The sequence below is a fragment of the Octodon degus genome, unplaced genomic scaffold (assembly GCF_000260255.1).
Source record: "Octodon degus isolate 3935 unplaced genomic scaffold, OctDeg1.0 scaffold00095, whole genome shotgun sequence".
Lineage (NCBI taxonomy): Eukaryota > Metazoa > Chordata > Mammalia > Rodentia > Octodontidae > Octodon > Octodon degus.
In genome coordinates this window covers 6,779,777-6,803,150 of record NW_004524671.1, presented here as the reverse complement: position 1 = coordinate 6,803,150, position 23,374 = coordinate 6,779,777, and the positions used below count along the sequence as shown (strand labels likewise).

The 23,374-nt window shown below is 43.8% G+C and overlaps 1 protein-coding gene across 3 annotated transcripts in view; it reads left to right on the top strand.

Moving 5' to 3' along the window:
- Window positions 1-23,087, top strand: part of Gcnt1 (glucosaminyl (N-acetyl) transferase 1, core 2) — a 27,924-nt gene extending 4,837 nt beyond the window's left edge. For 2 of the 3 annotated variants that reach the window (XM_004638120.2, XM_023722958.1), the window contains 2 exons: window positions 18,845-18,984; window positions 21,217-23,087. In XM_004638120.2, the coding sequence (XP_004638177.1) occupies window positions 21,373-22,659 (1,287 nt within the window). In that variant the 5' untranslated portion in view covers window positions 18,845-18,984; window positions 21,217-21,372 and the 3' untranslated portion in view covers window positions 22,660-23,087. Of the gene's footprint in view, window positions 1-15,055; window positions 15,222-18,844; window positions 18,985-21,216 lie in introns of all 3 variants that reach the window. The other variant, XM_023722957.1, reaches the window with a different exon arrangement.
- The last annotated feature ends 287 nt before the right edge of the window (window positions 23,088-23,374 follow it).

The window sequence follows — 23,374 nt, the reverse complement described above, 5'->3', positions numbered from 1 at the left end:
CCTCTGGGAATTTAACCCTGTTTGTTAGGTGTTGAATAAGTTCAGGAAGGGGGAAAAAAAAACAACAAAAAACAACACAACCCTAGGCTTGAAAAATACACTCTTAACTGAGAACTGGCTATCCATTGGCTCCTTCAAAAAATCTACCTTGTAAAACCCACAGCTGGCTCTACATAATTCACAAAGTTTCTTGCCAAAAGATTAAGATTTTCAGAATGAGTCCAGTGGTTTATGCTTACTATCCCAGCTATTTGGGAAGCTGAGGATCCTAAGTGTAAGGCCAGCCTGGGCAGTTTAGCAAAACTTTCTCTCAAGATTAAAAGGTAAGGGCTGTTGGGGTAGCTTAGTAGCAGAGCGCTTGCCTACTAGTTCCTAGCTGAGCATGGTGATGTTCATGGTGCCCTGTGTTCAGTCTCCAGTAGCACATAAAGCAAACAATAAAGGTCAGACTTGCAAAATGACAACCACAGAGTGGTAAGCCAAGAACACAAGGGACCGCATGTGACTGCACAGGCTGCTCTTTGTGAACCTGGGCTGGTAAAGCTCTTTGTCTGCTCTGACAAACAACAAATGCAAAACCAAGAAGGACATGTCACTGCTGTAACCTGGAGTTTCTGATTCTTTGATGGTGTGTCTGTTTCCATTCAGGAGTCTTCATAGAATCCAAGTTACTAAGAAATCCTCCCATGATTCATTTTTCTACCTCAGCAAAGTAGCCACATGGTACTGTGGGGTCCTGGGGTTCTGGCCCAATGACCGATACAGGCCTTCACTGAATGGCTCCTTTGAGCAGCTGTTGGATGGCAGGCACTGTTGGCTCTTAGGCCACAGTCCTGAGCAAATGTGGCATCGCTGCCTAGGAGTGTCCTCTGGTCTGGTTGGTGGAGGATAAAACAGGCAGGTAGGTGCACAGCTGTCAGTCTTGAGTGATAGTTTCCGAAAAGCATAGAACGTTAAAAGAGGATGGGACCAGGGTACCTAACTTGGTCTAGGAGAGTGGAATTGCTCAGGGAAGGCCTCCCTAAAAAGTGGTATTTCACCTGAGACCTGAGAAATAAGTAGAAAGTATCTGAGGGTACCAGGAGAGAAATTTCTAGGAGACTAGGTGGAGACATGAGGGAAATGTTGGTGGCATGAGGCCCATTGGATCTTTTAGGATTTGGGGCTTTGTGTAATGGTAGTGGTGAATTGACTGGAGGATTTTAAAATATTTTTTTTTTTCCAGTGCTGGGATGGAACTCTGAACATTTGCACTGAGCTACAGCCTCAGGTCTTTTGTGTTTTTTTATTCTGAGACCTTACTAAGTTGCTGAGTTAAGGGCCGGCCAAATAGCTCAGTGTAAAAATGAGTTATGAAAAGTGAAACCATGTTAATATGCAGAGCTGTGGAAGGCTCCAGCCAACAGATTCAGACACTGCCAGTCCTGTGGATAACTCACTACTGTTGTGGACTACTGGACTATCTTGGAATATTTTGCTGAATTCATGTACCTACAATATTTGGATAGCAATAGAATATCCATCTCTGACAAAACTAAACATAAAAAGGAGATATAAATGAAGGACAATTCTGTATCTGTATGTACAACATTGTTAGGATAGATATACAGCCACTTTCTCTTAATTCAATAAGAAGATTTGTACTAGTAGTGTTTAGACAGAATATCATGTCGGCATCTTGAGCTATGAATGACTACTACAAAGACAATATGCAGGGGCCGGGGAGATGGCTCAGTGGAATAAGTGCTTCTCTGGCAAGCGCAGGGGCCTGAGTTTAATCCCCGGTTCCGCAAAAAAAAAAAAAGACAATATGCAAGGTATTGTTATAGCTCTCCTACCAACCTGTTTTGAAACTGTCTCATTGAAATATTTTTCTCAATAAAATTAATTTAAAAAAATGTTCAGTGGGTTAAAGTGCCTGCAAGCATGTACAGGGGCTAGAGATTTGATCCCTGGGCCTACCATGCTGGCCCCTCCCCAGGGCGCACTAAGATGGCAATTAAGACTGGGCATGGTGGCACGCACTGGTAATCCCAGTTCTTGGGAGGCTGTAGACAGGCAGATCAGTACTAGTCCAATCTAGTAGTGAGACACTGAACACCCTGTAGACCCTTCCCCAAACTACGAAAGAAAGAAAGAAAGAAAGAAAGAAAGAAAGAAAGAAAGAAAGAAAGAAAGAAAGAAAGAAAGAAAGTTGCTGAGTTTCCCAGGCTAAACTCAAACTTGCTATTCCACTGCCTCCGCCTGACAGAGTGCTGGAATTATGGGCATGTGCCACTCTGTCCAGCTTCACTAATGGATTTTAAATGAGAGATGAGGTGATTTGAATGTTTAAAATGATCACCAGGGGCCAGGGAGATGTCTCAGTGGAATAAGCACTTCCCTGGCAAGCACAAGGGCCTGAGTTCAATCCCTGGTTCTGCCAAAAAATGAAATGAAATGAAATGATCACCATGAGTGCGGTGTAGAATAGTCTGGAGGGGTAGGTATTGCCGGCCTGTGCAGTGTGTCTGGAGAAACCAGAGAAAACCTGTTTACTCCTGGACGGGCCATTAGAACAGATCTGCTGCTTAGGCCTGAGCCAGCCCCATGCGGGAGGTGGCACCCCTCAGCTGGGCACGCGGTGTTAACAGCTCCACCCTGGAGCCACCAGCACAGGTGCCACCTGGGTGCGGTGGGAGGGTGAGCAGGCCCACCAGCCAACGCTTTTGCTGTCACCCAGGATAACATTTAAAGGCAGAGGGAGGCTGGGCTTAGTGAGGAGTTCTCATCAGCAAGAAGGTGGTGGTTATTTGGACATGGCTGACGGAGAGGGAGGTAACTGGGATGATTCAGAAGGTTCTGGCATAGACAGCTGGGTGGGATGGGATGGCAAAAGTGTGTGGCATTAGAGAGCTGTGGAGGAGGACTGGGCTGGCACCAGGCAGAGGGAAGCAATTCCATTTTGGATGTGTTTTGCTTGTGAGACGTCCAAATGGAGACGGGGAGTAGACAACAAACCCAGGGAACAGATCGGGAGGAAAATACATGTCTTGGAGCAGTTGCATATAAATAATCATTGCGTAAAAAAAGATCATTTGGAGAGGGGTGTAGAAAGAGAAAAGAAAGGCCAACTTTGTAGCATTGGAGCCTGGCGTTTGGCATAGCAGGAAAAGCCAGACAAGGCTCCTATGGAGCCAGGTACACAGGGAAGAAATCTGGGGCCTGTGGTTTTCTTTCTCGTTTCTCTTACTCTGGTCAGATCTGGGCCAGCTCCATCAAATGTGTGGCAAGGAGACGAAATTACTGATATTTCAGAGAACAGCTCTGTGTGACCAGTGTGCAGCCAGGTTGAGCATGCACCCTGGTGGGCTGGGTGCTGTTCAAGGCCCACTGCCCAGACCACGCTGTACTGTCAGGTGTGGGAGACAGAAAGTGAGGTTGAGACCCTGGGTGCCCGTCACTTGGATGTGCCACACAGGCTGTGATGTTAGGCCGTTAGGGGAAAGTGTAAGATGTTCTTTTGATAACTTGTCAAGCATTTAGGAAGGAAATCATTTTTTTTTTTTTTTTTTTTAATATTTAGCAAAGGCTGGCTTGCTGTTAACCTGCCTCTGAGAGGGTGAGTGTGGTCCTTGGCTGAGGAGGCAGGGCCTTGGATCCCGCTTGCCTGGGGGGAGCATAAGTGAGGTGCCCCCAGTCCAGAGCTACAAGGTGTGGTGGAGCACAGTGATTTCATGCACACAGAGGCGTTCTGTCCAGCAGCACTGCACTGCTGCACCTGCCCTGGGCCTGGAGTGGGTACCCGGAGTGGGTACTGAGAGGTGGAGTCCCTTGTGTCCTCTGCTTTAGCCAGCTGCCCCCTGGGTTGTTTTCAGGTGGACGCCCAGCTGTTTAGCACAGGTTAGGACCACAGGGCCCAGGGCTGCAAGGGTACCCCTGGCAGGGTCCTGGGGAGAGTGTGGCCATCTACTGTGTCTGTCTCAGCCTCTGAGTGCTGGGATTACAAGTGTGCAGCCCCACACCAGGCAGCACCTGCGTCTTTCTCTAGCAAGAACCCAGGCTTGAAAATCAGCTGCTCATTTCCAGTTTTGTGATGCCTGTCAGGAGTCACAGATGCAGGGGAAAGAGGGAACGTTCAAGGTACATGTGAAATTTCTGCCACTTCAAGCACTGGGGAAATGGAAATGTTTTCTTTTTATTGTTCTTCCTCCCTGCCTCCCTCCATCCCTTCCTTTCTTCTTTTCTGGGGTGGGGAGCAGGGGCTGGGAATCAAATCCAGGGCCTTACACTTGGTCTGCACCACCAAGCTGCGTCCCCAGCCTGCGAACTCTGTTCATTGTAATGTGCACATGCTGTCAAAAAGAAATAGTGGGGGGGCTGGTGAGATGGCTCAGTGGTCTAAAGCACCTACTTAGAACAAGCTTAGCAAAGCACAGGAACTGCGGTTCAATCCCCCAGCACCACATGCCAGCCAGCCCCGCCCCCGGTGGGCTGAGCTGGCCACACACACACACACACACACACACGCACACACACTAAAAAAATAAATAAATAAATAAGAAAGAAAAGAAATAGTGGGGTCAGGGAGATAGCTCAGTAGAATAAGCGTTTGCCTAGTAAGTGCAGGGTCCTGAGTTTGATCCCTGGTCCTGCAAAACAAAAAAAAAAAAGAAAAAAAAAAAAAAAAAAAAGCAATAGTGACTGACCAAAACTCTCATGTGGGAAAAACTGCTAAGAACTTGGAATCAGGATTATCTACCTATTAACATCTTTTAAGGAATATCAATGAATTTTGAATTCATTTGTCAAATGTGTGACACCTGAAACTTAGTGGCTGAATTTTCCCAAAAATCTTTGTATGATTGGTGGATATATTAAAAATTATGTATTGCTGGTACGTGGGGGGCTGAGGCAGGAGGATCTTTTGAACTCAGGAGTTTCAGACCAGCTTGGGTAATATAGTGAGATCTACCGTAAAACAAGAAAGTAAGTATCAAGATTCAGGTAACAGAGCCAAGCAAACCTGTTGTAATCAAATTAATGGTTTTTATTTCATCATTTCCCCATCTTTTTATATTATACTGTATATAATTTATTAATATAGTATACATAGATAATTTTAAAATGAATATGTTAAGGGCGCTTAAAGCTTTTAATCCTTAGGATGGGTTTTAAAAATTTTTGTAAACTTATTTAAAAACTTGAGTTATGGGGCTGGTGAGATAGCTCAGTGGACTAAAGGCCTGCTTAGGCAAGCTTAGGCAAATGCAGGGACCACAGTTCAATACTGGACACCACAAGCTGTGCCAGCCCCAGCCCCAGGGCTGGCTGAGCTGGCCACCAAATCTGAGCATAGTGGCACACACCTGTAATCCCAGTGCTGGGCAGGCTGTAAGCAGGAGGGTCACCTTGAGTCTGAGCTGTATAGCAAGACCCTGTAGCAACCAAATACATTAAAAAATTAAATTAAATTAAAATTAAAATGAATAAAAACGAGTTAAAGTTGTATATGTATATTTATGTTTATAGGTATGAATAACTTTGACTCTTAATCAGATCTAACTATACACATGTGTAATGCATGTAATATAAATTGTAAGTGCCTTATATACATTTGTAAATATATGTATCAAATATAAATAAGTATATATTTATTAATAAGACAATTTGAATACATATTTGCTGGTAAACTTTAAAACTGCTCCTTCCTTTTATTGTACTTCTTTAAAAATTTTTGTTTGTTTTTTTTTTTAGACAGGGTCTCACTCTGTAGTTCAGGCTGGCCTCAAACTCTCAGAGATCCTCCATCCTCAGCCTCCTGAGTGCTGGGGTAACAGGTGTGTGCCTCCAAGCCTGAGGGGCCTCATAATGTAGTTTTTTTAAAAATTATTTTAAAGAGAGTAGAAAAATAATAGATAAGACATTAGAAATGATACACAATTTAAATGGAAGCATCGAAAGGTTGATGATGTACTTCTGTAGTTGGTCCGCCCAGTGGAAGATGAGAGTGCTCCTAGAGTCCAACATGCTTAAATTGTGGAGAATGATGGACACAGCGCCCAGTGTCCCTTGAAATGTGTACATTTTGCCATCCCTAAAGTGTACATATACCAGAGTGCCCCACAGCGTGTCCCATGAGTTTGTACAATTATCAGTCAGAATATATGTAAGCCCCTGTCTTCAGCAGGGTGCTATGAACATGGGACCTTCAGAGCTCGGCGGCCCCTCCCAAGCAGCTACTGGCTGAGGAGATTAAATCTCTGTGATGGCGTTTCTCATCCTGTGATGCTGGCCCCTTCTGAGTCAGCCTAGGTGGGTTGGGCTGCTTTGGGAGGGGAGTTACCAGAGCTGCAGTTCTTCTCTGGGAGGCTGAAGGATGAGCAGCCGGCTCAGACCAGCTCAGACGAGCTCTGACCAGTTCTGACCACACTCATTGCATAGCTCAAAGTCGTGGAAGTGCAGTTTGGTAGTGAAGTTTTCTGGTTATCAATAGCAGAACACAGGAATGTGCCTGGGGCACTGTCCTAGACTAGCTGGCCTGCTGGGCTAAACCTCTGGGTTTTTTATTTAAAAGCTCTAAGCACAAATGGCTGTGGTGGCACAACTCACTACTCCGGGAGGCTAAAGCAGGAGGATCACAGGTTCAAGCCTAGCCTGGGCAGTTTGGCAATTGAAAAAGACATTGTTTCAAAATGAAGATTAAAAAAAGAAAAGAACCAAGGCTCTGTACAAGGGGCCTGGGTTTAATTCCCAGCCAGTGTTAGGAAGGGAGGGAGGGAGGGAAAGGGAAATGAGAGAGGAGGGTCAGTGGGTGGGTGAGCAGGTGGGCATATAGGCAGGTCAGCCCTATGCACACACAGTAGCTGCTGCTAGCAGGGAACCATTCGTGGAATGTGTTCCCAGCCTTCTTAAGCCCCCATTCTAGCATTCTTAAGCCCCCATCCCAAAGGATGTAGAGCAAAACTCCCAGAGCTATGATAGGTACAGCTTACCAGGTGTGCTGCAGGTGTTTTCTTTCCTTTTCCCTGTACTCAGGATGCAGGGGAGGAGCAGAGGCTCCTGTGCACGCTAGGCCATGACCCTCCTACTGAGTCACTCTCCTGTCCCTAGCTATGTATTTTTAAAGTGAATCAAAGGCCTGGGTGTGGCTCAGGTAGAACACAGACTCTGGATTCAAACCCTAACACCATGAAATAAATCGATGAAACATTTCTGATAGCCTAGTGAGGCACCATCAGTCTCTGTTCAGAGGCCTCATAGGCTCCCTGAGAATTTGAGACATGGCTAGAAGTTCAAGATTTTTAGAAACACATGCAGTTGGAAATACATTCTCCACAGTGAGCATGGCACTGTTACAGACATTGCTGACCACTGTGAAGAACATCTTCCATGCCCAATTGAACCATTAGGACAGCAACAGCCGGTGATGGCATATGTGTTTGGAGCGTGTAAGAGTTTAGATCTACAAGACAGATTGATTATGTCTTGTAGTTTCATGTCAAAAATAAAGTGTAATTTTTTTCAAATAGCCTAGATTTCTTCTTTGACTCATATAGAAATTTTTCTTTTTTGTTAGAAAAATGTATCCACATTGAAAAAGAGAGTGGAAGAAAGACGAACGATGTTGGACTGATACCAACCACAAGGAAATGTCAGATTAATCATCTGGGGCTATGTAGATGGCTCATCCCTCACACCCCCAGAGTGGTGACACTGAGTGTAGGCAGTGCTGTAGAGTGGAAAGGCCCCCTTCATCAGCACACAGCACTAGGTAGTGGTTAGCCTCAGCTTTCCACTCATCTTGACCCTTGGAAACACATACGCCAGCTTTCTCATGAGGGAAGGGGTAAGGCTTCCTAGAACCTGGATCTCAGATCTTTTTATCCTGGACTGGTGAGGTGCTGCTCTTAAGTTTCTCGGTTGGATAAATTGGACAACTCCTGAGTCCCACATTCCTGGCTTTAAACATTTGCTACAGGCATTAGTGCCTTGGGGCTGAGAAATACAGAATCTTGTCTTTTTAAAAATTTGTATTTATTTTTATTATACATGTTTCAATACATAATGATTGCAGGTGTCAAGGAGTCGCAACCCCTGGACACAGCCCATTCACTTTTCATCCCTACCCCTCCTTTTCTTCCCTGCTCCTTCCAAATTTTGGTCCCCTTGCCATTTGGAAAAGCTCTATTTCTATGTTTTAAATCTTTTCCCCATCCCTTTCCCTCCATCGCTTATCCCCTTCCCATTTGGGAAAGCTCGAGCTCCCTACTTCCTATGACCTGTCTTTTGTTTTGCCTTTTGTATTTTGCTTTTCCCATATGAGGCCCCGTGTGCTAATGAAGCTGGTGTCTCATCCCTCTTTATGCCTACCTTTCTCTTACCTTTCAGGAGGGCAGAATCCACCCTTACAAGGAAGACTTAGTAACTGCTGCCCGGCTGGTACTTCTAGCAGGGCCTAAGGTCCTTCTTTCAGCAGTGGCTGTGTTGTTTCAAAAATAGCTTTTAATTATATTGACCAAGGGTATAATTTCCCCAGAAAGCTCAGCAAATAACTGTTGCTTGTGTTCTTTAAGCACAGGGAGAACACATTATGTTTGTCTCTTTCTAGATACTTAGAGGTCTGTTTTACAAAACAGATACTTGCTGTATAATTAAATTGATTGCATTGAAGTATTTGATGAATAAACTTGAAATATGTTAAATCGAGTGCATTTAATTATCTGATAATAAGCTGGAAATAATATTTTTATGCTGCTCTGGAAAAGTTACCTTTATATGTGAATTTAAAAAGTGAACAAAGGTTAGATAGGAGAAAATAGAAACAATAATAATAAATTGCTAATATTTATAAAGGACTCACAGTGTGTTAAATATTGCATAAGCATATTGTAGGTTTTACTTATTAATAAAAATTTATGTTATAGATGGTCATTTTCTCAATTAAAATTATTAATGGTTAACATCAATTCTAGCTATTTTTACCATTGAAACATTTAGTGCATCAATGTATCAAAACCTCAGTGACACCCCATTAGTATATACAGTTTAAATGTTTTAATGAGCTGGTTTAAAATTTTAACTTAATTTAAATCTTTTTGAAAAGGAGGTGAAATTTAGAGAGGTTAAGGACTTCCTGATGTTGAGTTGGTGAGTGAGGGCACCTGGGTTTCCTGTGAAAGCAGTCTGGCTCCAGGAATCATGGCTCTCCACATACTTCCTGTCCTCACATGAACTCGAAGGAAAATATTCAGCCACTAGTAAAGAAATAACAAGAGGAAACCTTAATGATGTACCATTTTATAGTTGCATATCGACAAAAAATAATTATATAGCACATACACAAACACACACACACAGCAATTGCAGTAATTCTGCAGTAGAAGTATAGGAAATGGTATTCAGCTATTACTTGTGACAGTGTATGTTAGGTCTAGTCTATTTGGAAGGCAGTCAAGAGGGCTAGGGATTTATGACTCTTGACCTGAAGGCCCCACCCCCTGAGAATTCCAAGAAAACCCTTTGAAAGCCTAGAGAGAACAAAAGTATGACTGTAGATCAAAATATTCATAACTTGTGTTTATAACATGTGATTTGGAAATACCCTTAATATTCTATCCTAAGACACAAACTAATTGTCCTTTGAATTCTTGACATCCTGTAAATGAAATAAGTAGGACAGAAGACTGCTTTTCGGAGTGAAGGTATGAATCTTCAGCAGTCACAGACAGGTGCCAGAGGCGAACAGGAGGAGCTAACCTAGGCCTGGGGTGTAGCTCAGTGGCAGAGTACAGTTCCAGCATGTGCAAGGCCCTTGATCTCTAGCACCAGAGAAGAGAGAAAGGAACCCAAAGGAAGTGGAAAGAAACTGGATTGCAAATGTCCTTTTAGTTTTGAGAAATTTTCTCTGTTATATTGCTGCACAAATATCATCAACTGGAGCTTATGTTAGAGAATCAGTGCCTTTGAAACCACAGCTTGTAATTAAAAAAAAAAAATAGTGGAAGTGAAGATATAAACATGACAAAAATGCTTGAATGAACATCCTTCACCCCCACAAAGATGCTGGCTGAAATAGTTCTGGGTATGTGTATCTCTCATAATTTCCAGTGCACATGTTCAATGTGCTAATTTGGAGGCTGCAGGGTTTTTTGTTTCTGTTTTTGCGGTGCTAGGGATCAAACCCAGGAACTCCAGCCCTCCAGGACACTCTGTACCCCTGCGCCACATCCTCTCCTCTCCACTGCTTCTTGTTTTCTAGTGGGCTTATTCTGTACCCACCAAGGTACACTTGTCTTTAAATGTGTTTCCCTCTCACAAATCTCTTTTCATGCCATCATGTTGGGAATTAGTGATCATTTTAAATTTAATGATTCTTACATGTAACTGAGAGCAAATGAAAATGGTGGATGACGTTTGCCACTTGGGTTTTTGGAGCAGTTGTTCCCAGCCCAGAACACCAGGAGGTCCCCTGGGTCGAAGATGAGGCTGGGTTGTGTCTTAGGGCTGGAGCCTTTGGTTTATTTGTGTAGTGTGCAGATTTGGAGGCTTGGGGGCTCCTGGAAAGCTTCAGAAGCAAGGAGAATATAATTAGAAGCTGCTAACAACTGGATCTAGTGTTGTTGGTGGCCAGAAATAGACTGTGCTCTGTTCTGTCTTCCAGTAGAGCCAGTGCCGGCCTCACCTCCTACGCTAGTAGCCAGAGCAAACGCCCATCTACAAAGCAGCTAAAGCCTTAGTTTCCTTAACTCTGAAATGAGAATACAAATAAATAGCCACTTATAGGTAGTTGCGAGAATGAAGTAGAAAATACAGGGGAAATACTGAGGACTGATATAGCAGCCAGCGACCTCCGCACTGAGGTACCGTTGTGTACCCACTGTCCAGTTGATAGCATCTTTAGAGGAAGTAAAAGAGGAAATTACTGCAGTCCTGAATTCATCCATGAATATCAATTTCAAAACATGTCTACAATGAGGAAAAAACATTTTCAAACTTAAGGAAGTACAGTATTAGTCCTTGACCTTGGAGCAGGGCTTCCGCATGATCCCCCAGGGCCCGGACAGGATGCCCAGTTGGCTCCATGAACAGCCAGCCTCCCCACTTGCTGCCCTCACAACCTACTGGAGAACCGCAGTGTATTACCCTTAGGAGCAGGCAGCCCTGAACTGAATCCGACTGCTCTTGTACAGATGAGGAGAATGGTCTAAAAAGACCAGGATCAATGCCAAACACAAGCTGAACACATTACCCAGTATGAGCCCAGTCATCTGGGATTGCCTTATAAACACTGTGGAACTGCTTTGAGTTTGTATTCTCCTCTCCTGACACACTGTGATGTGGGACACTGATGTACTGTACTCTGGCCTCTGTCTCGGGATGAGGCCGCAGCTGGAAAGCACATTGAACCAAAAAGCCTCCAAGATGCTGCCCCACATGCTGGGGGTGGGAAAAGGAATGAAATTTCGAAATTTGTGTGTGTGTGTGTGTGTGTGTGTGTGTGTGTGTATGCATGCATGCATACTCAGTGTATTTGGGATCAAACCTAGGGCTCACACATCCAAGGAAAAGCCCTTTGCTGCTGAGCTATGTATTCTCACCCTTTTGATTTTATTTTGGGCCAGAGTCTTGGTGAGCTATTCAGGCTGAACTTGAACTTGCAATCTGCTTGCCTCAACCTCCCAAGTAGCTAGGATTACAGGTGTGCACCACCTCACCTGAGGCTTTTTTTTTTTTTTTAAGTCTTTGCTAATTGAATAAGCTTTTGCTACCCCCAGAAAGTAGGGTGAGTAGAGGGGGAATGGAAAGTCTGAGACCACATCCTTACTATTTTTTAGATAAAGAAACCAAAGCTCAGAAAGGTCAAACTACCTGCTGAAACTGCACACTAGGATTTATTCTCATCTCCACTTGACTTCCTGTTTCTCTTTGCCATGTGGCTTCTAATAATGACTGGCTTGGATTTCACAAAAGGTCCAGTTATTGCGGGGCAGGAGAGGGTCCACGTGGAAAAGGTGGAGCTGGATTTTAAACATGTTTGGGGGAATCAGGTGAAAAACATTTCTCTTGCTAATGGTTAGCCTTCTCAGTCATCTTTCGTTTTTCTTTTGAGACAGCCTCTCTGTGTAACCCAGGCTAGCCTTGAAGTCACAGCTGGTCCTTTTGCTTCAGCCCCCTCATGTGCTGGGATTACATGCATATGCCACCGTGCCCAGCCCAAGTTATCATTCTGAGTGAGAATTCTTACTTCGACAATCACATTTAGCAAACTTGAAATCCAGAATTTGGGGCAACCTCTAAAGCCAAGAAAAAATATAGAATTTTTGAGGTAGCATTTCTGGAACTAAGGATGCTTTTGGAAGGCTGGAGTATATAAAATTGGGATTGTTCAGAGGCCCCAGGCGCTGCTGGCTGCAGGATGGCTGCAGATTCAGCTATCAGTGTGGAGAGAACAGTGCCCCTGTGAGATGTGTTTACTAAGGAACTGTTCCTGACACGCCACCTACTTATCTCATCTTCATAATTAAGAGCGGGCCAACTGAACTGTTAGAGTGACTTTCCAATCTAAACATTTTCTTTCTATACAGTGGTGGTCTTGTATTTAGCACTATAAACTTTTAGATTTTTTAGATTACTTTTTAAGATTTAGATTACTTTAGATTTTTTTTTTTTTTTTAAATCTGGATTTAAAAAAAAATGTATTACTCTTAAGTCTGGAATTTTGAAGTGGACAATACCACCTTTTATACTCCTTCTTGGCGTGCAGTGATAACAAGGGTGATGAAAGATACTCCTGATTTTGGTGTGTGCATGAATGGACAAGATTCAGTTTGGGCCTATCAAGTCAGCCTGTGCAGATGAACTCGGGAGCCCTAGAGGACAGGCTTTTCCTGTGTGAAAGGTCGTTTAGCTGTTACTCAGACTTGAGCACTGGAGAGTAACAGTAAGGCCATGCAGGTTACATCAGAAACACAGCAGTCTTTGAGAAGGGAGCTGACAATCTTGTCTGAATTTTCACCATACTACACTCTGAAAAGGTTCCCTTTTATGTTATTGTTAAAATTTCAGACAACCTGGGTTCATGCCTACACTCTCCCATTATATTTCCTCCAGTGAGTGTGAAAAGCTCTGTAAGCCGCCTTCCTTGGGCTGGAGACACGCTCAGTGTTAGAGTACTTGCCCGTCCTGGGAAGCCCACAACGTTCTTCATCTCCCCGCACTCTGGCTTCTCTAAAGGTTCGTTTAGTTCAGCTATGGGCCAGTTACTTCTCGTTTTAACCTTAATGAAGAGGTTAAAACCGCACCCTACCACGATTAAAAGCCATGTTGCTGATGGAGGAAGGAAGTTCTGAGGCATTGATTCTGCTCACAGGGCGCCCCACTGCACCCCGCCTTCTGGAGAGCTTCTCATTGGCCCAGGTAGAAACTCTGCTTTCAGACTGTACCTTCCCATTCATCCTTCCTCCATCCCAGCCCAGAAAACCTGCATTCTCCTTTCTGCTTTTGTGAATTTGCTACTGTGGGGGCTTTTGTGAGTGGGATCTTGTGGTACCTTTCTTGTTGTGTCTGGCTTATTTCAGTTGCATGGCACCTTAAAGGTGCATTTATGTTGTAGCATGTGTCAGAATTTCTTTCCTTTTCTCCGTTCTTTCTTCATTTCTTCCATTTTTCCCATACCAGGGATTGAACCCAGGGTCTTTGCACTGAGTTACATGGCCAGCCCTTGTAAAAAATTTTTAAATTTTGAGACCAGTGCTTGATGCCCTATCTCATCCTCCCAGAATACTAGGATTACAGTCCTATGTCACCATAGTTGGATTACAGTCCTATGTCACCATACCTAGCTTTCATTCCTTAAGGCTAAATGGTTTTCCACTTTCTTGTCCTTATCCTTGCAATGTATTCATTGTGATGTTGAGTGTAATTATGGTTCCCTTTGGCTTGCAAAAGTAATGTATGAAATTTGTATGGATAAAACCATGTATGTTTCTAACATCAAATTTTAAGTTTAAAGAGAAGTTGATGGACAGTGTTGATTTTTTTGGGGGGGTATTGATAATTGATGAATGAAAAAGCGGGGAACTGGGATTAGTGGGCCATTGTTAAGGAAAATACAGTACAAATATTAAACATCGAGGATACATCATTGTAGGATCTTTGAAGTGAGCAGGAAATATAGCCCGGCTCTTCCTCAGATTCATTTTCATTTTCTCTCTAGTGCTCAGCTGAAGCCTGTGGCTTCAAGCCCTGCTGCTTTGGCCTGGCCACTCCTGGGGAGGAAGTGTGCTAGGAGGAGGGAGTCCCAGCAAGGTCAGGTTCACGTAGCAGACCAGGGCCTGCCAGTGTGGCCTCCACCCTGGGAATTGAACCCAGGGCCTTTATGCTGAGCTACATCTGGCTCCTTTTTTAAAATTTTGAGACAGGGTCTCCTCAAGTTGTTTTGGGGCACAGAATAGTCGTTCTTGGAACATTGATACAGTTAAGCCCAGGATGCTTTGCTGAGACTAAAAGCCTACAGAACAAACTTAGACCATGTTCCTTTTGCAGAGAGCAGTAAGGTATAGACTGTGTGCACCTCCATAAGATGTGTGCATACACTATGTGTGTGTGTGTGTGTGTGTGTGTGTTGGTTTTTTTTTCTTCTTCTTCTTTTTCTTTTTTCCCAAGCTCTGACAGGTTCTATTAATGAAAAATCTGCTTGGTTTATTTTTCACCAGTCTGCTCTGGTGTGCTTGTAATGATATCAGGATCACCTGGATCAATGATTGCCAGCATGCATACTTTGTAGTATTTTCCACATGCTGTGCCCAGTTCGATATTATTGCCACTGTAGTGGTGGACACCAGTTTTGGCCAACACGGCCTAGTCCTCTATTTAGATTTCCTCAAGGCTGGGCAGTTGTTGGCAAGGATGACCAGTTTCACTTTGCCCTGTCTGATCATCTTCAGTGTCTGCTTGTACCCCCTGCCCCCACCCCCGCATGTACTTTCCACTTTTCATAACAAGTTGGAGCCTAGAGTTGATGGACTCCAGAGATTTTTTCATCTTCTTTGCAGCCACCTTCTTCCTGCCTTAGGTACAGATGGCAACAGCCGCCGAGATGGCCGAGATGGCTGAGATGTCCGGGGAGTGACAAATGAAGGCATTCCCACAGTGTGAAGCGCTTTACATCATGCCATACGCAACCCTGTGTTGGTTTTAAAGAAAGATTATTTCCACCTCTTTAAATAATATTACACTAGGTAAAGTTTTGCTATATTAATTCACAAGATATGTATTATTTCTTTGTAGCTCTCATAGGTTGGCTTGGTCTCTTTGCCTGCTTGTATCCATCCCTCTCTTCCGACAAGATCTTGTTGAATTTCCCAGGCAATCTCAGACTCAAGTCCTCACGCTTCACCCTCGCAAGAAGCTGGCTTTCTGGTTGTGCACCATTGTGCCCCATTATTGCTTTTGTTTTCACTGTAAAAGGAATTAATGAAAAATGTGCCTCATTCATTGAAAATTTTTCCCCATTTTATTCTCTATATAGTGATGTTTCTCTAAATTAACTTAAAAGTTTGTCATATAGATATAAGTATGATTTTTTTAGAATCTTCATTTTGAACTGCAAAGTCCATGCTAGGCATCACTAGTAGATTTTGCGTTTTAAAATGTGACTGTCACTCTTATTTTCTGTATTGTAGGTCCCCTCATGTTTTGTGCTTATTTTCAGGCTAAAATCTAGGTCTGATTATCAGTGGTTTGAGATCTTTTCTTAGAAGAATACCCTCAGATGTTTGTCACCATGAAGAAAATCTTGCTCCAGGATGTACCCTTTACTCCTGCTTTGCTCTTTTGACCATGTTGGGCTGTTGACGACAAGGGGGTGGTGATAAGGTACAGTTAGAAACAGTTCATTTCCTTCAGCAGCACATAGTCCAGAGCATGCTCCTGTGCTAGTTCAGTGGTGCTGGGCACGGTGGCCCTTTCCACACCCATCTTTCTTGCTGCTGTGTGTCCATAACCCTCTCTCTGTGTATCCGTCCTCCCACCCCCAGCCTAGGGAGGGAACCTACAAGGAAGGGCCTTGTGCGTGCTTTTATTGACTGTGAATTGATAAATAGTGTTTACATTGTCGCCTTTCTTCAAAGGTATGCCACGGCAATACATAATGGCTTTTTTTTTTCATTACATCATAACTCCGATTTCTTTGGAGTCCATAATTAAGCTCCTAACTCCCTTCACTGGCTGTATTTCAAGGTAGTTACCTCTGATGCAGTGCCATTGTCTGCCTGTTCTTCACGTTGGTTTTCAGCATGTATTCTCATTGATTATCTCAGTGCTTTGGCCTTTGTGAAGGCATCCCTCCCAGGGGCTCTGACCTCTTCCTTCACCATGCAAGTGTCAGACCTGCCTTCTGTTTTTTTTTCTGATGGCTTCCTTTTCTTCATTAATATTCAAATGTTGATGAGACTCATTTTTCAGTAGCATCCCAAGAAAGGATGCAAAAGGCAAAGATTTTGAGATACTCACTTTCAAAGGTATTTATTTAACCCTCCTTTGATTAGTAGTTCACCTGGCTCTCAGCATTCTCACCTGCACTTTAAAGGCCTCGCTCCATTGTCTTCTGGTGTCTGTAGTTGGATTTCGTGAACATGCTGCTTCTGAATCCCTGTGTGTGGGTTCGCCTGCCTCTCTCTGGAAGACTGTGTGATCCTCTGTTCCCCACGTTCTGACATTTCACAACTGATAAAAGTGCGCGTCCTTGCCTGGTCCTGATTTCAGCCATTGTGCCAGTACTCCAGGAGATTTGACAATCTGGAAAAATCTTCTTCATTTTGGGAAGAGTTCTTGAATTATTTAATTCATGACTTCCTTTCTTTCCTCTTTTTTTCTTGTGAGAGCTCCTGTTATTTAGATAGATGGTGGATCTCAGTTTAACACCCTGGAATTTTTTTCTAGTTCATCCTCTGAACCATCTGTTGCATTGTTCGTTTTTGCTGAGGTCACTAATTTTGAGAAGCACCTTCTTATTTGCTGGGGGTTCTGTGGTTTCCTGTTCTTGTCTTTTGTTGTGAGGCAAACCACCTCAAATGTAGTAACATACAGCATTGCCATGTCATGTTTTGCTCACGCATTCTGTGGCTAAGGCCACATGAAGAGGGGCTGGAGTCATCCAGGGGCCTTCTTGCTGGCGCCTCAGGCACCTGGGCTGGCAGGGAAGGCTGGGCTACCCTGGGGCTGCGCAGTAGATGAATAGGTCTTGCTTTTCTGCATGGCTTCTCATGTGGGGTTGTGGAGACTTGAGCTAGCTCAGTGGGCTAAGTGCCTGCCTGCAAGCGCAAGGACCCAGGTTCGATCCCTGGTATCTCATGCCCTGCTGGCCTGGCAACCCTGGGCGTGCCATGCCAGCCATGGAAACTGGGCGTGGTGATGCACCTATGCCTGTATCCCAGCGCTGGGGAGGCTAACACAGGAGGATCACTATGAGCCTGAGCTGTGAACCGAGACCCTGTATCAAATAAATAAAAGATTTTAAAAAATTAAAAGGAGGTTCTAGGGAGCAAATTTTCCAAAGTAGCCAGATGGAAGCTGTTTTATGTGACCCAGCCTGGTAGTTAGTCGCACAGTTTTCTACCAAAGTCTGTTGGTCAACATAATCATAAAGCCACCAAAATTAAAGGAGCAGGGGATGTGGCTATTTCTGACTAGGCAGTGTCACGGTCATAGTGCGGAGAACATATGGGATAAAAGTGTGGTTCTGGCTCTCTGTAGAACATATATTCTTCCTCATCTACTTATGTTTAATGAAAATAGTTTCATTTTAATGAGAATCATTACTTACCTCCTTACAGAATGATTGTCAGTGTTCTTTTCCCTACAGTCTGTTTCCTGTAAACCTTTAAGGCATTCCCAAAGTGAGCGGCCTATTTAAGGTATATATTTTTTCTCTTGACTCAGTTGTATTCTCTAGTCCATAAATGCCTTTCTTGGCTTGACAGAGTCCTGAGCATAACAGGGGCAAGCAAGCTGGAATGGGGGAGAAGAGACCCATGTTCACTGTGGCGAGGACCCTCTGGTTGCTGACAGCATCGGGTCTGCCACCTGTGGAACTCTGCAGAGATTCAATATTGGAGTCTTTGCCAGGGTTGAGATGGAGACCCAATTACTTTGTAAACAGCTGCCGAACCTCTTTTCAAAATATCCGTCTCACCAGTTCCTGAGTCCTTTGAAGGTCCTGTGGTGTAAATAGAGCTTGTTCTTTCTCTCTTTGCTTGTTCACTCCGGGCTCCACGGGTCTGTGCAGTCAGCTGAATCCCTTCCATCTGCTCTTCCAGTTTTACTTGCTGCCTCCTGCCTCTCTCTCCCTGGGGTCATTTGTTCTGCCTTCTCACTCTATGGGGCACTCAGATGCACCCTCACCTTGAGAGGAACAGCTTTTGCAGGTGCAGGATAGTTGTGAATTTACTAATGAGGATTGGATATGCTGGATTGTAGTCCCACCAGACCCCTAAATATTTCCTGGCATGCATTTTGGAAAGTGCTACTAGAGTTTCTTTCAAAAAGCTTAACCTAAGACGAGTTAGTGGTAGAGCATTTGCCTAGTATCCTGGAGGCCCCAGGTCTGATCCCTAGCACAACACAAGGCTTACCTTCAATTACATTCATTTCTTTCAGCTCTTTAGCAACCTATGAAGATAGTATCAGATAAAAAAAAGTACAGTTGTGAAAAAGGAAATTTTAAAAATATAACTTCTCCAGCCATAATTTTGAGCAGAAAGGAGTAAATATGTGATATGAGTTCACCAGCACGCCTGCGTGTGTGGATACCACAAGTGCATATATGTTCTTATCCCATGCCACATTTGTCTTTTCATCACAGATTAAAGCCTCACGAACATATTGCCACTGCTGGATGCCTGGGGCCTTTGGGAAACCTGGTGGTATAAGAGGAACTCAACCAGCTGCGGATGTTCCCTGGAGCCAGAGCTGACTGACGCAGAGTCTCCTTAATTCTCAATGGTAAAAGTCGAAGTACTTGCTTTACATTAGTCTCTACTAGTAATGCCCAATTAATTTATTTTTACTTATTAATATGGACAGTTTTTTTCTGTATTTTTTAGGGCAGGGTCTACAGGATATTCAGGGTCTCACTACTAGATTAGACTCATAGTGATCCACCTGTTTACAGCCCCCAAAGAGGTGGGATGACAGGCGCGCGCTACCATGCCCAGTCTCAACTGCCATCTCAGCATGCCCCGGGGATGGGGCTGGCAGGGCAGGCCTGGGGATCAAACCCCCAGCCCCTGCTCCTGTTTGGAGGTGCTTTAACCCGCTGAGTTATTTAGCTGGCCCAAGTTTATTTTCTAATGAAATATTCGAAAGTGTCAGAGTCATGCTTGTTTCAAATCTTTATACAGCTAGTACAGATACAATGAGTGCTGTTTGACCTTCTTTTTTTTTTTTTTTTTTTTTTTTTTTTTTTTTTTTTTTTTTGCGGAATTGAGGATTGAACTCAGTCCCTTGCACTTGCCAGGCAAGTGCTTAGTCTACTGAGCCATCTCCCCGGCCCCTGTTTGACCTTCTTTTAGAACAGCACCTATTAATTAGAGAATTAATTGCCAAGTTACAAAAACTTGTTTATTTTTAATGTTTTTCAAAAATGGTTTAAATCATACAATAATATTTTTGAAGAAAAGGCAATTCAACCGACTCCTGGATGTGAAACTCTGTTGGACAGACCTGATATTTAAGCTGAAGTCCATGCCAGGTGCTGTAGGGACTTGAGATACCCACAGTCCCAAAAGACAACCTTGGACTTTCTATTTTGGTTATAACAAATTGTAATAATTAAGAGCTTGGAAAAAATAGCAGATGTATATAATTTATGACAAACCTTTTATCTATATTTAAATTTTAGGGCCCCAACCAACTTTAACATGTAAAATGCTGATAAAAGTTTAAATATTGGCTTCAGTTTGAGGACTCAGTTGAGTTGCCTTTTCTTCAACGTTTCTTAGTGTCACTACCATTCTGTTTTGTTTTGTCTTTTGAGACAGGGTCTCAGTATATGGCTCAAGCTCAAACTGCCCTTGAATTTACTATGTTACTCAGGATGGCCTTGAACTTGCAGTGATCCTCCTGCCTCAGCCTCCTAAATCCTGAGATTACAGGAGTGTCTCAGTTACTCTTTCATTGCTGGGACAAATACCCCACACTCAACATGAACGAAGAAAAGGTTTCAGTCCATATTCAGCTGGGTCCAAGGCAGAGCAGCACATGGCAGAGAGCAACCTTTCATGGTGGCAGCAAAGAGCAGAGAGCAAAATGGAGGAGTAGTGGCAACAATGGCAACAGAGAAGAAGTTTGTCTCTCTCAAATAACATTCAAGCTATCTGCCCCAGGCTGGGGGAAGTACCCACACCCATAATCCCAGCAGTACTAAGACATAATCCCAGTGGATCATGAGTTAATCTCAAACTCTAGAAGTCCCCCGCCATGACTGCAGGAGGCTTTGCAGGGACAACTAGACACAAACCGTAACAAGGAATGTGCCACCACCGTCAGTGAGAAGTGTCTACCATTTCTATGTGCCCCTCACCGTCATCTTTTTAAAAAATCATTTATTTGTTTGGTGCAGGGTCTCACTATGCAGCTCAGACTATAGTGATCCTCCTGTCTCAGCATCCCTAGTGCTGGGACACAGGCGTGCACCACTACACCCAGTTTCAGTGGCTGGCACAGCATGTGTTACTGAACATCCAACCTAGGTCTGCACTTTGCCAGTCAGGCACTTAGACCATCCAACTATCTCCCTAGGCCTGCCACCATCTTAAATCACTACAAAACAGGAAGGATCTAATTTTTCAAATCTTCATAGCTACTGTTGATACCAGTTATCTCTCCATGTCAGGAGGAATTTAGATGAGTAACAATTTTAAGACAAGGAATATTCTTAAAGTTGGCATAGTATGAAAACCTCACTAAATGTGGCCAGTTCAATAATTATAGCCTCAGTCTGTGTTTTTGCACTTCAGTATGCCTGAGAGGTCAAGTATTAGTTGTAAAATATTTTTGGACATTGTATTAGGCTTTGGTGGTCGTTCTCCTGCCCTCTGACTTATGATTTTAATACTGGAGATAGGTTTTCCTGTACAACTGCCTACCGCTTTTGCCCTGATTAATCCACTTTTGTCTTTTGTATCTGGCCTCATAGCAAAGAGCTTCTTGATAAGACACTGTGTTTTCTTTCAGTGCCATCCTGCCTTCCAAGATGCCTTTGTATGTCACATAAATGCAGTCTGTCAGCTTTTCAAGCAGCGACAGAGGGAAGACTGGAGAGAAGATCGCTGGCGTTTGCAGTCTAGAAGATTGCCCCTAATGAGGAAGAGTCTCTGATTGTCGTTTGAAATGCTGAGGAATCTGTTACGAAGGAGACTTTTTTCTTATCCCACTAAATACTATTTTATGATTCTTGTTTTATCCTTAGTTACGTTCACTGTCTTAAGAATTTGTCACAAACTTGAATTTGTAAGCCTCAGACACTTGGAACTTGTTGGAGAGAATCCTAGTAGTAACATAAATTGCACCAAAATTTTACAGGGTGATGCAGATGAAATTCAGAAAACAAAGCTTGAAATGCTAACAGCACAATTTAGAAAACGCCCTCGGTGGACACCATCAGACTACATCAACATGACCAGGGACTGCCCCTCTTTCATCAAGATGCGCAAATATATTGTAGAACCCCTTAGTAAAGAGGAGGCAGGCTTCCCGATTGCATATTCCATAGTGGTTCATCACAAAATTGAAATGCTTGACAGGCTTCTAAGGGCCATTTATATGCCTCAGAATTTCTATTGCATCCATGTGGACAGAAAGTCAGAGGACTCCTTCGTAGCCGCAGTGAAGGGCATCGCATCCTGTTTCAGGAATGTCTTTGTGGCCAGTCAGTTGGAGAGCGTGGTCTATGCATCATGGAGCCGGGTGCAGGCTGACCTCAACTGCATGAAGGACCTCTACAGAATGAGTGCAGGCTGGAAGTACTTGATCAATCTTTGTGGGATGGATTTTCCTATTAAAACCAACCTGGAAATGGTCAGGAAGCTCAAGTCCTTCATGGGAGAAAACAGTCTAGAAACAGAGAAGATGCCATCCCATAAAGCAGAAAGGTGGAAAAGGCGTTATGTAGTCATCGATGGGAAGGTGACAGACACAGGGACCCCCAAAACGCAGTCTCCACTCAAAACACCTATTTTCTCAGGGAGTGCCTATTTTGTGGTCAGCAGGGGGTATGTGGGCTACGTGCTAGAAAACGAAGATATCCAAAAGTTCATGGAGTGGGCACAGGACACCTACAGCCCAGACGAGTACCTCTGGGCCACAGTACAGAGGGTCCCTGAGGCCCCAGGTTCTCTGCCCTTGAGCCACAAGTATGACCTATCTGACATGCAGGCTGTTGCCAGGTTTGTCAAGTGGCAGTACCTCGAAGGGGACGTTAATGAGGGTGCACCCTACCCCCCCTGCGATGGTACCCATGTGCGCAGCGTGTGCATTTTTGGAGCTGGTGACTTGACCTGGATGCTGCGCAAACACCACTTCTTTGCCAATAAGTTTGACATGGATGTGGACCTCTTCGCTATCCAGTGTTTGGACGAGCATCTGAGGCATAAAGCTCTGGAAGCCTTAGAACACTGACCACTGCAGGCAACCTGAGGAACAAGCTGTACCCCTCCCTGCCTCCTTTGCCCTGCAGCAAGCATCAGAACCACAAGGGATCTTCTCTGCAATGAGGACTCAGGTCTTCCTTCTGCCAAGCACAGATGGTTAGAAATGTGATAAGGGTATGCGGTCACCCCTGGTCAGCAGGAAGGAGTACTGAGGGTGACTGGGAGCCCAGTGGAGGAGGTAGTAAGGTACCTGAGAGGGCTGGGTGGCTAGAGAGGAGGACCACGTAGGAATCAACCTCAGGGACTGGTAAAAAACAAAAACAAAACAAAACAAAACAAAACAAAAAAAAAACCTCAGGGATTTAACACAGTAAGTTTTGACTCGTGCCAAAATTACTTTGAGAATTTTAAATATGACAGTTTTCATGATCTGAATAAATTTATAGCAACAAACCACCATAAGGGTGTGGCTTATCTCATTTATTTTACTCTAATTCATCCTTGTAAGTACCTTTTGCCATATTATTGTGGGTATAGAGGTCATCTTAGGCAACCTAAAGTAGTGTTATTTAATGTATATTCTATCTTATTTTTGCTCATAACAATCCATACATGTTTTCAAAAGCAGAAGAATTGACAGCTGCCAGTTTAGCTGATTTATATGAGTCATCTTTGGGTATTAAAGGGTTCAGATCCTACCTGGGTGTAGTGGCTTGTGCCTATAGTTCCAGCTACTCAGGAGG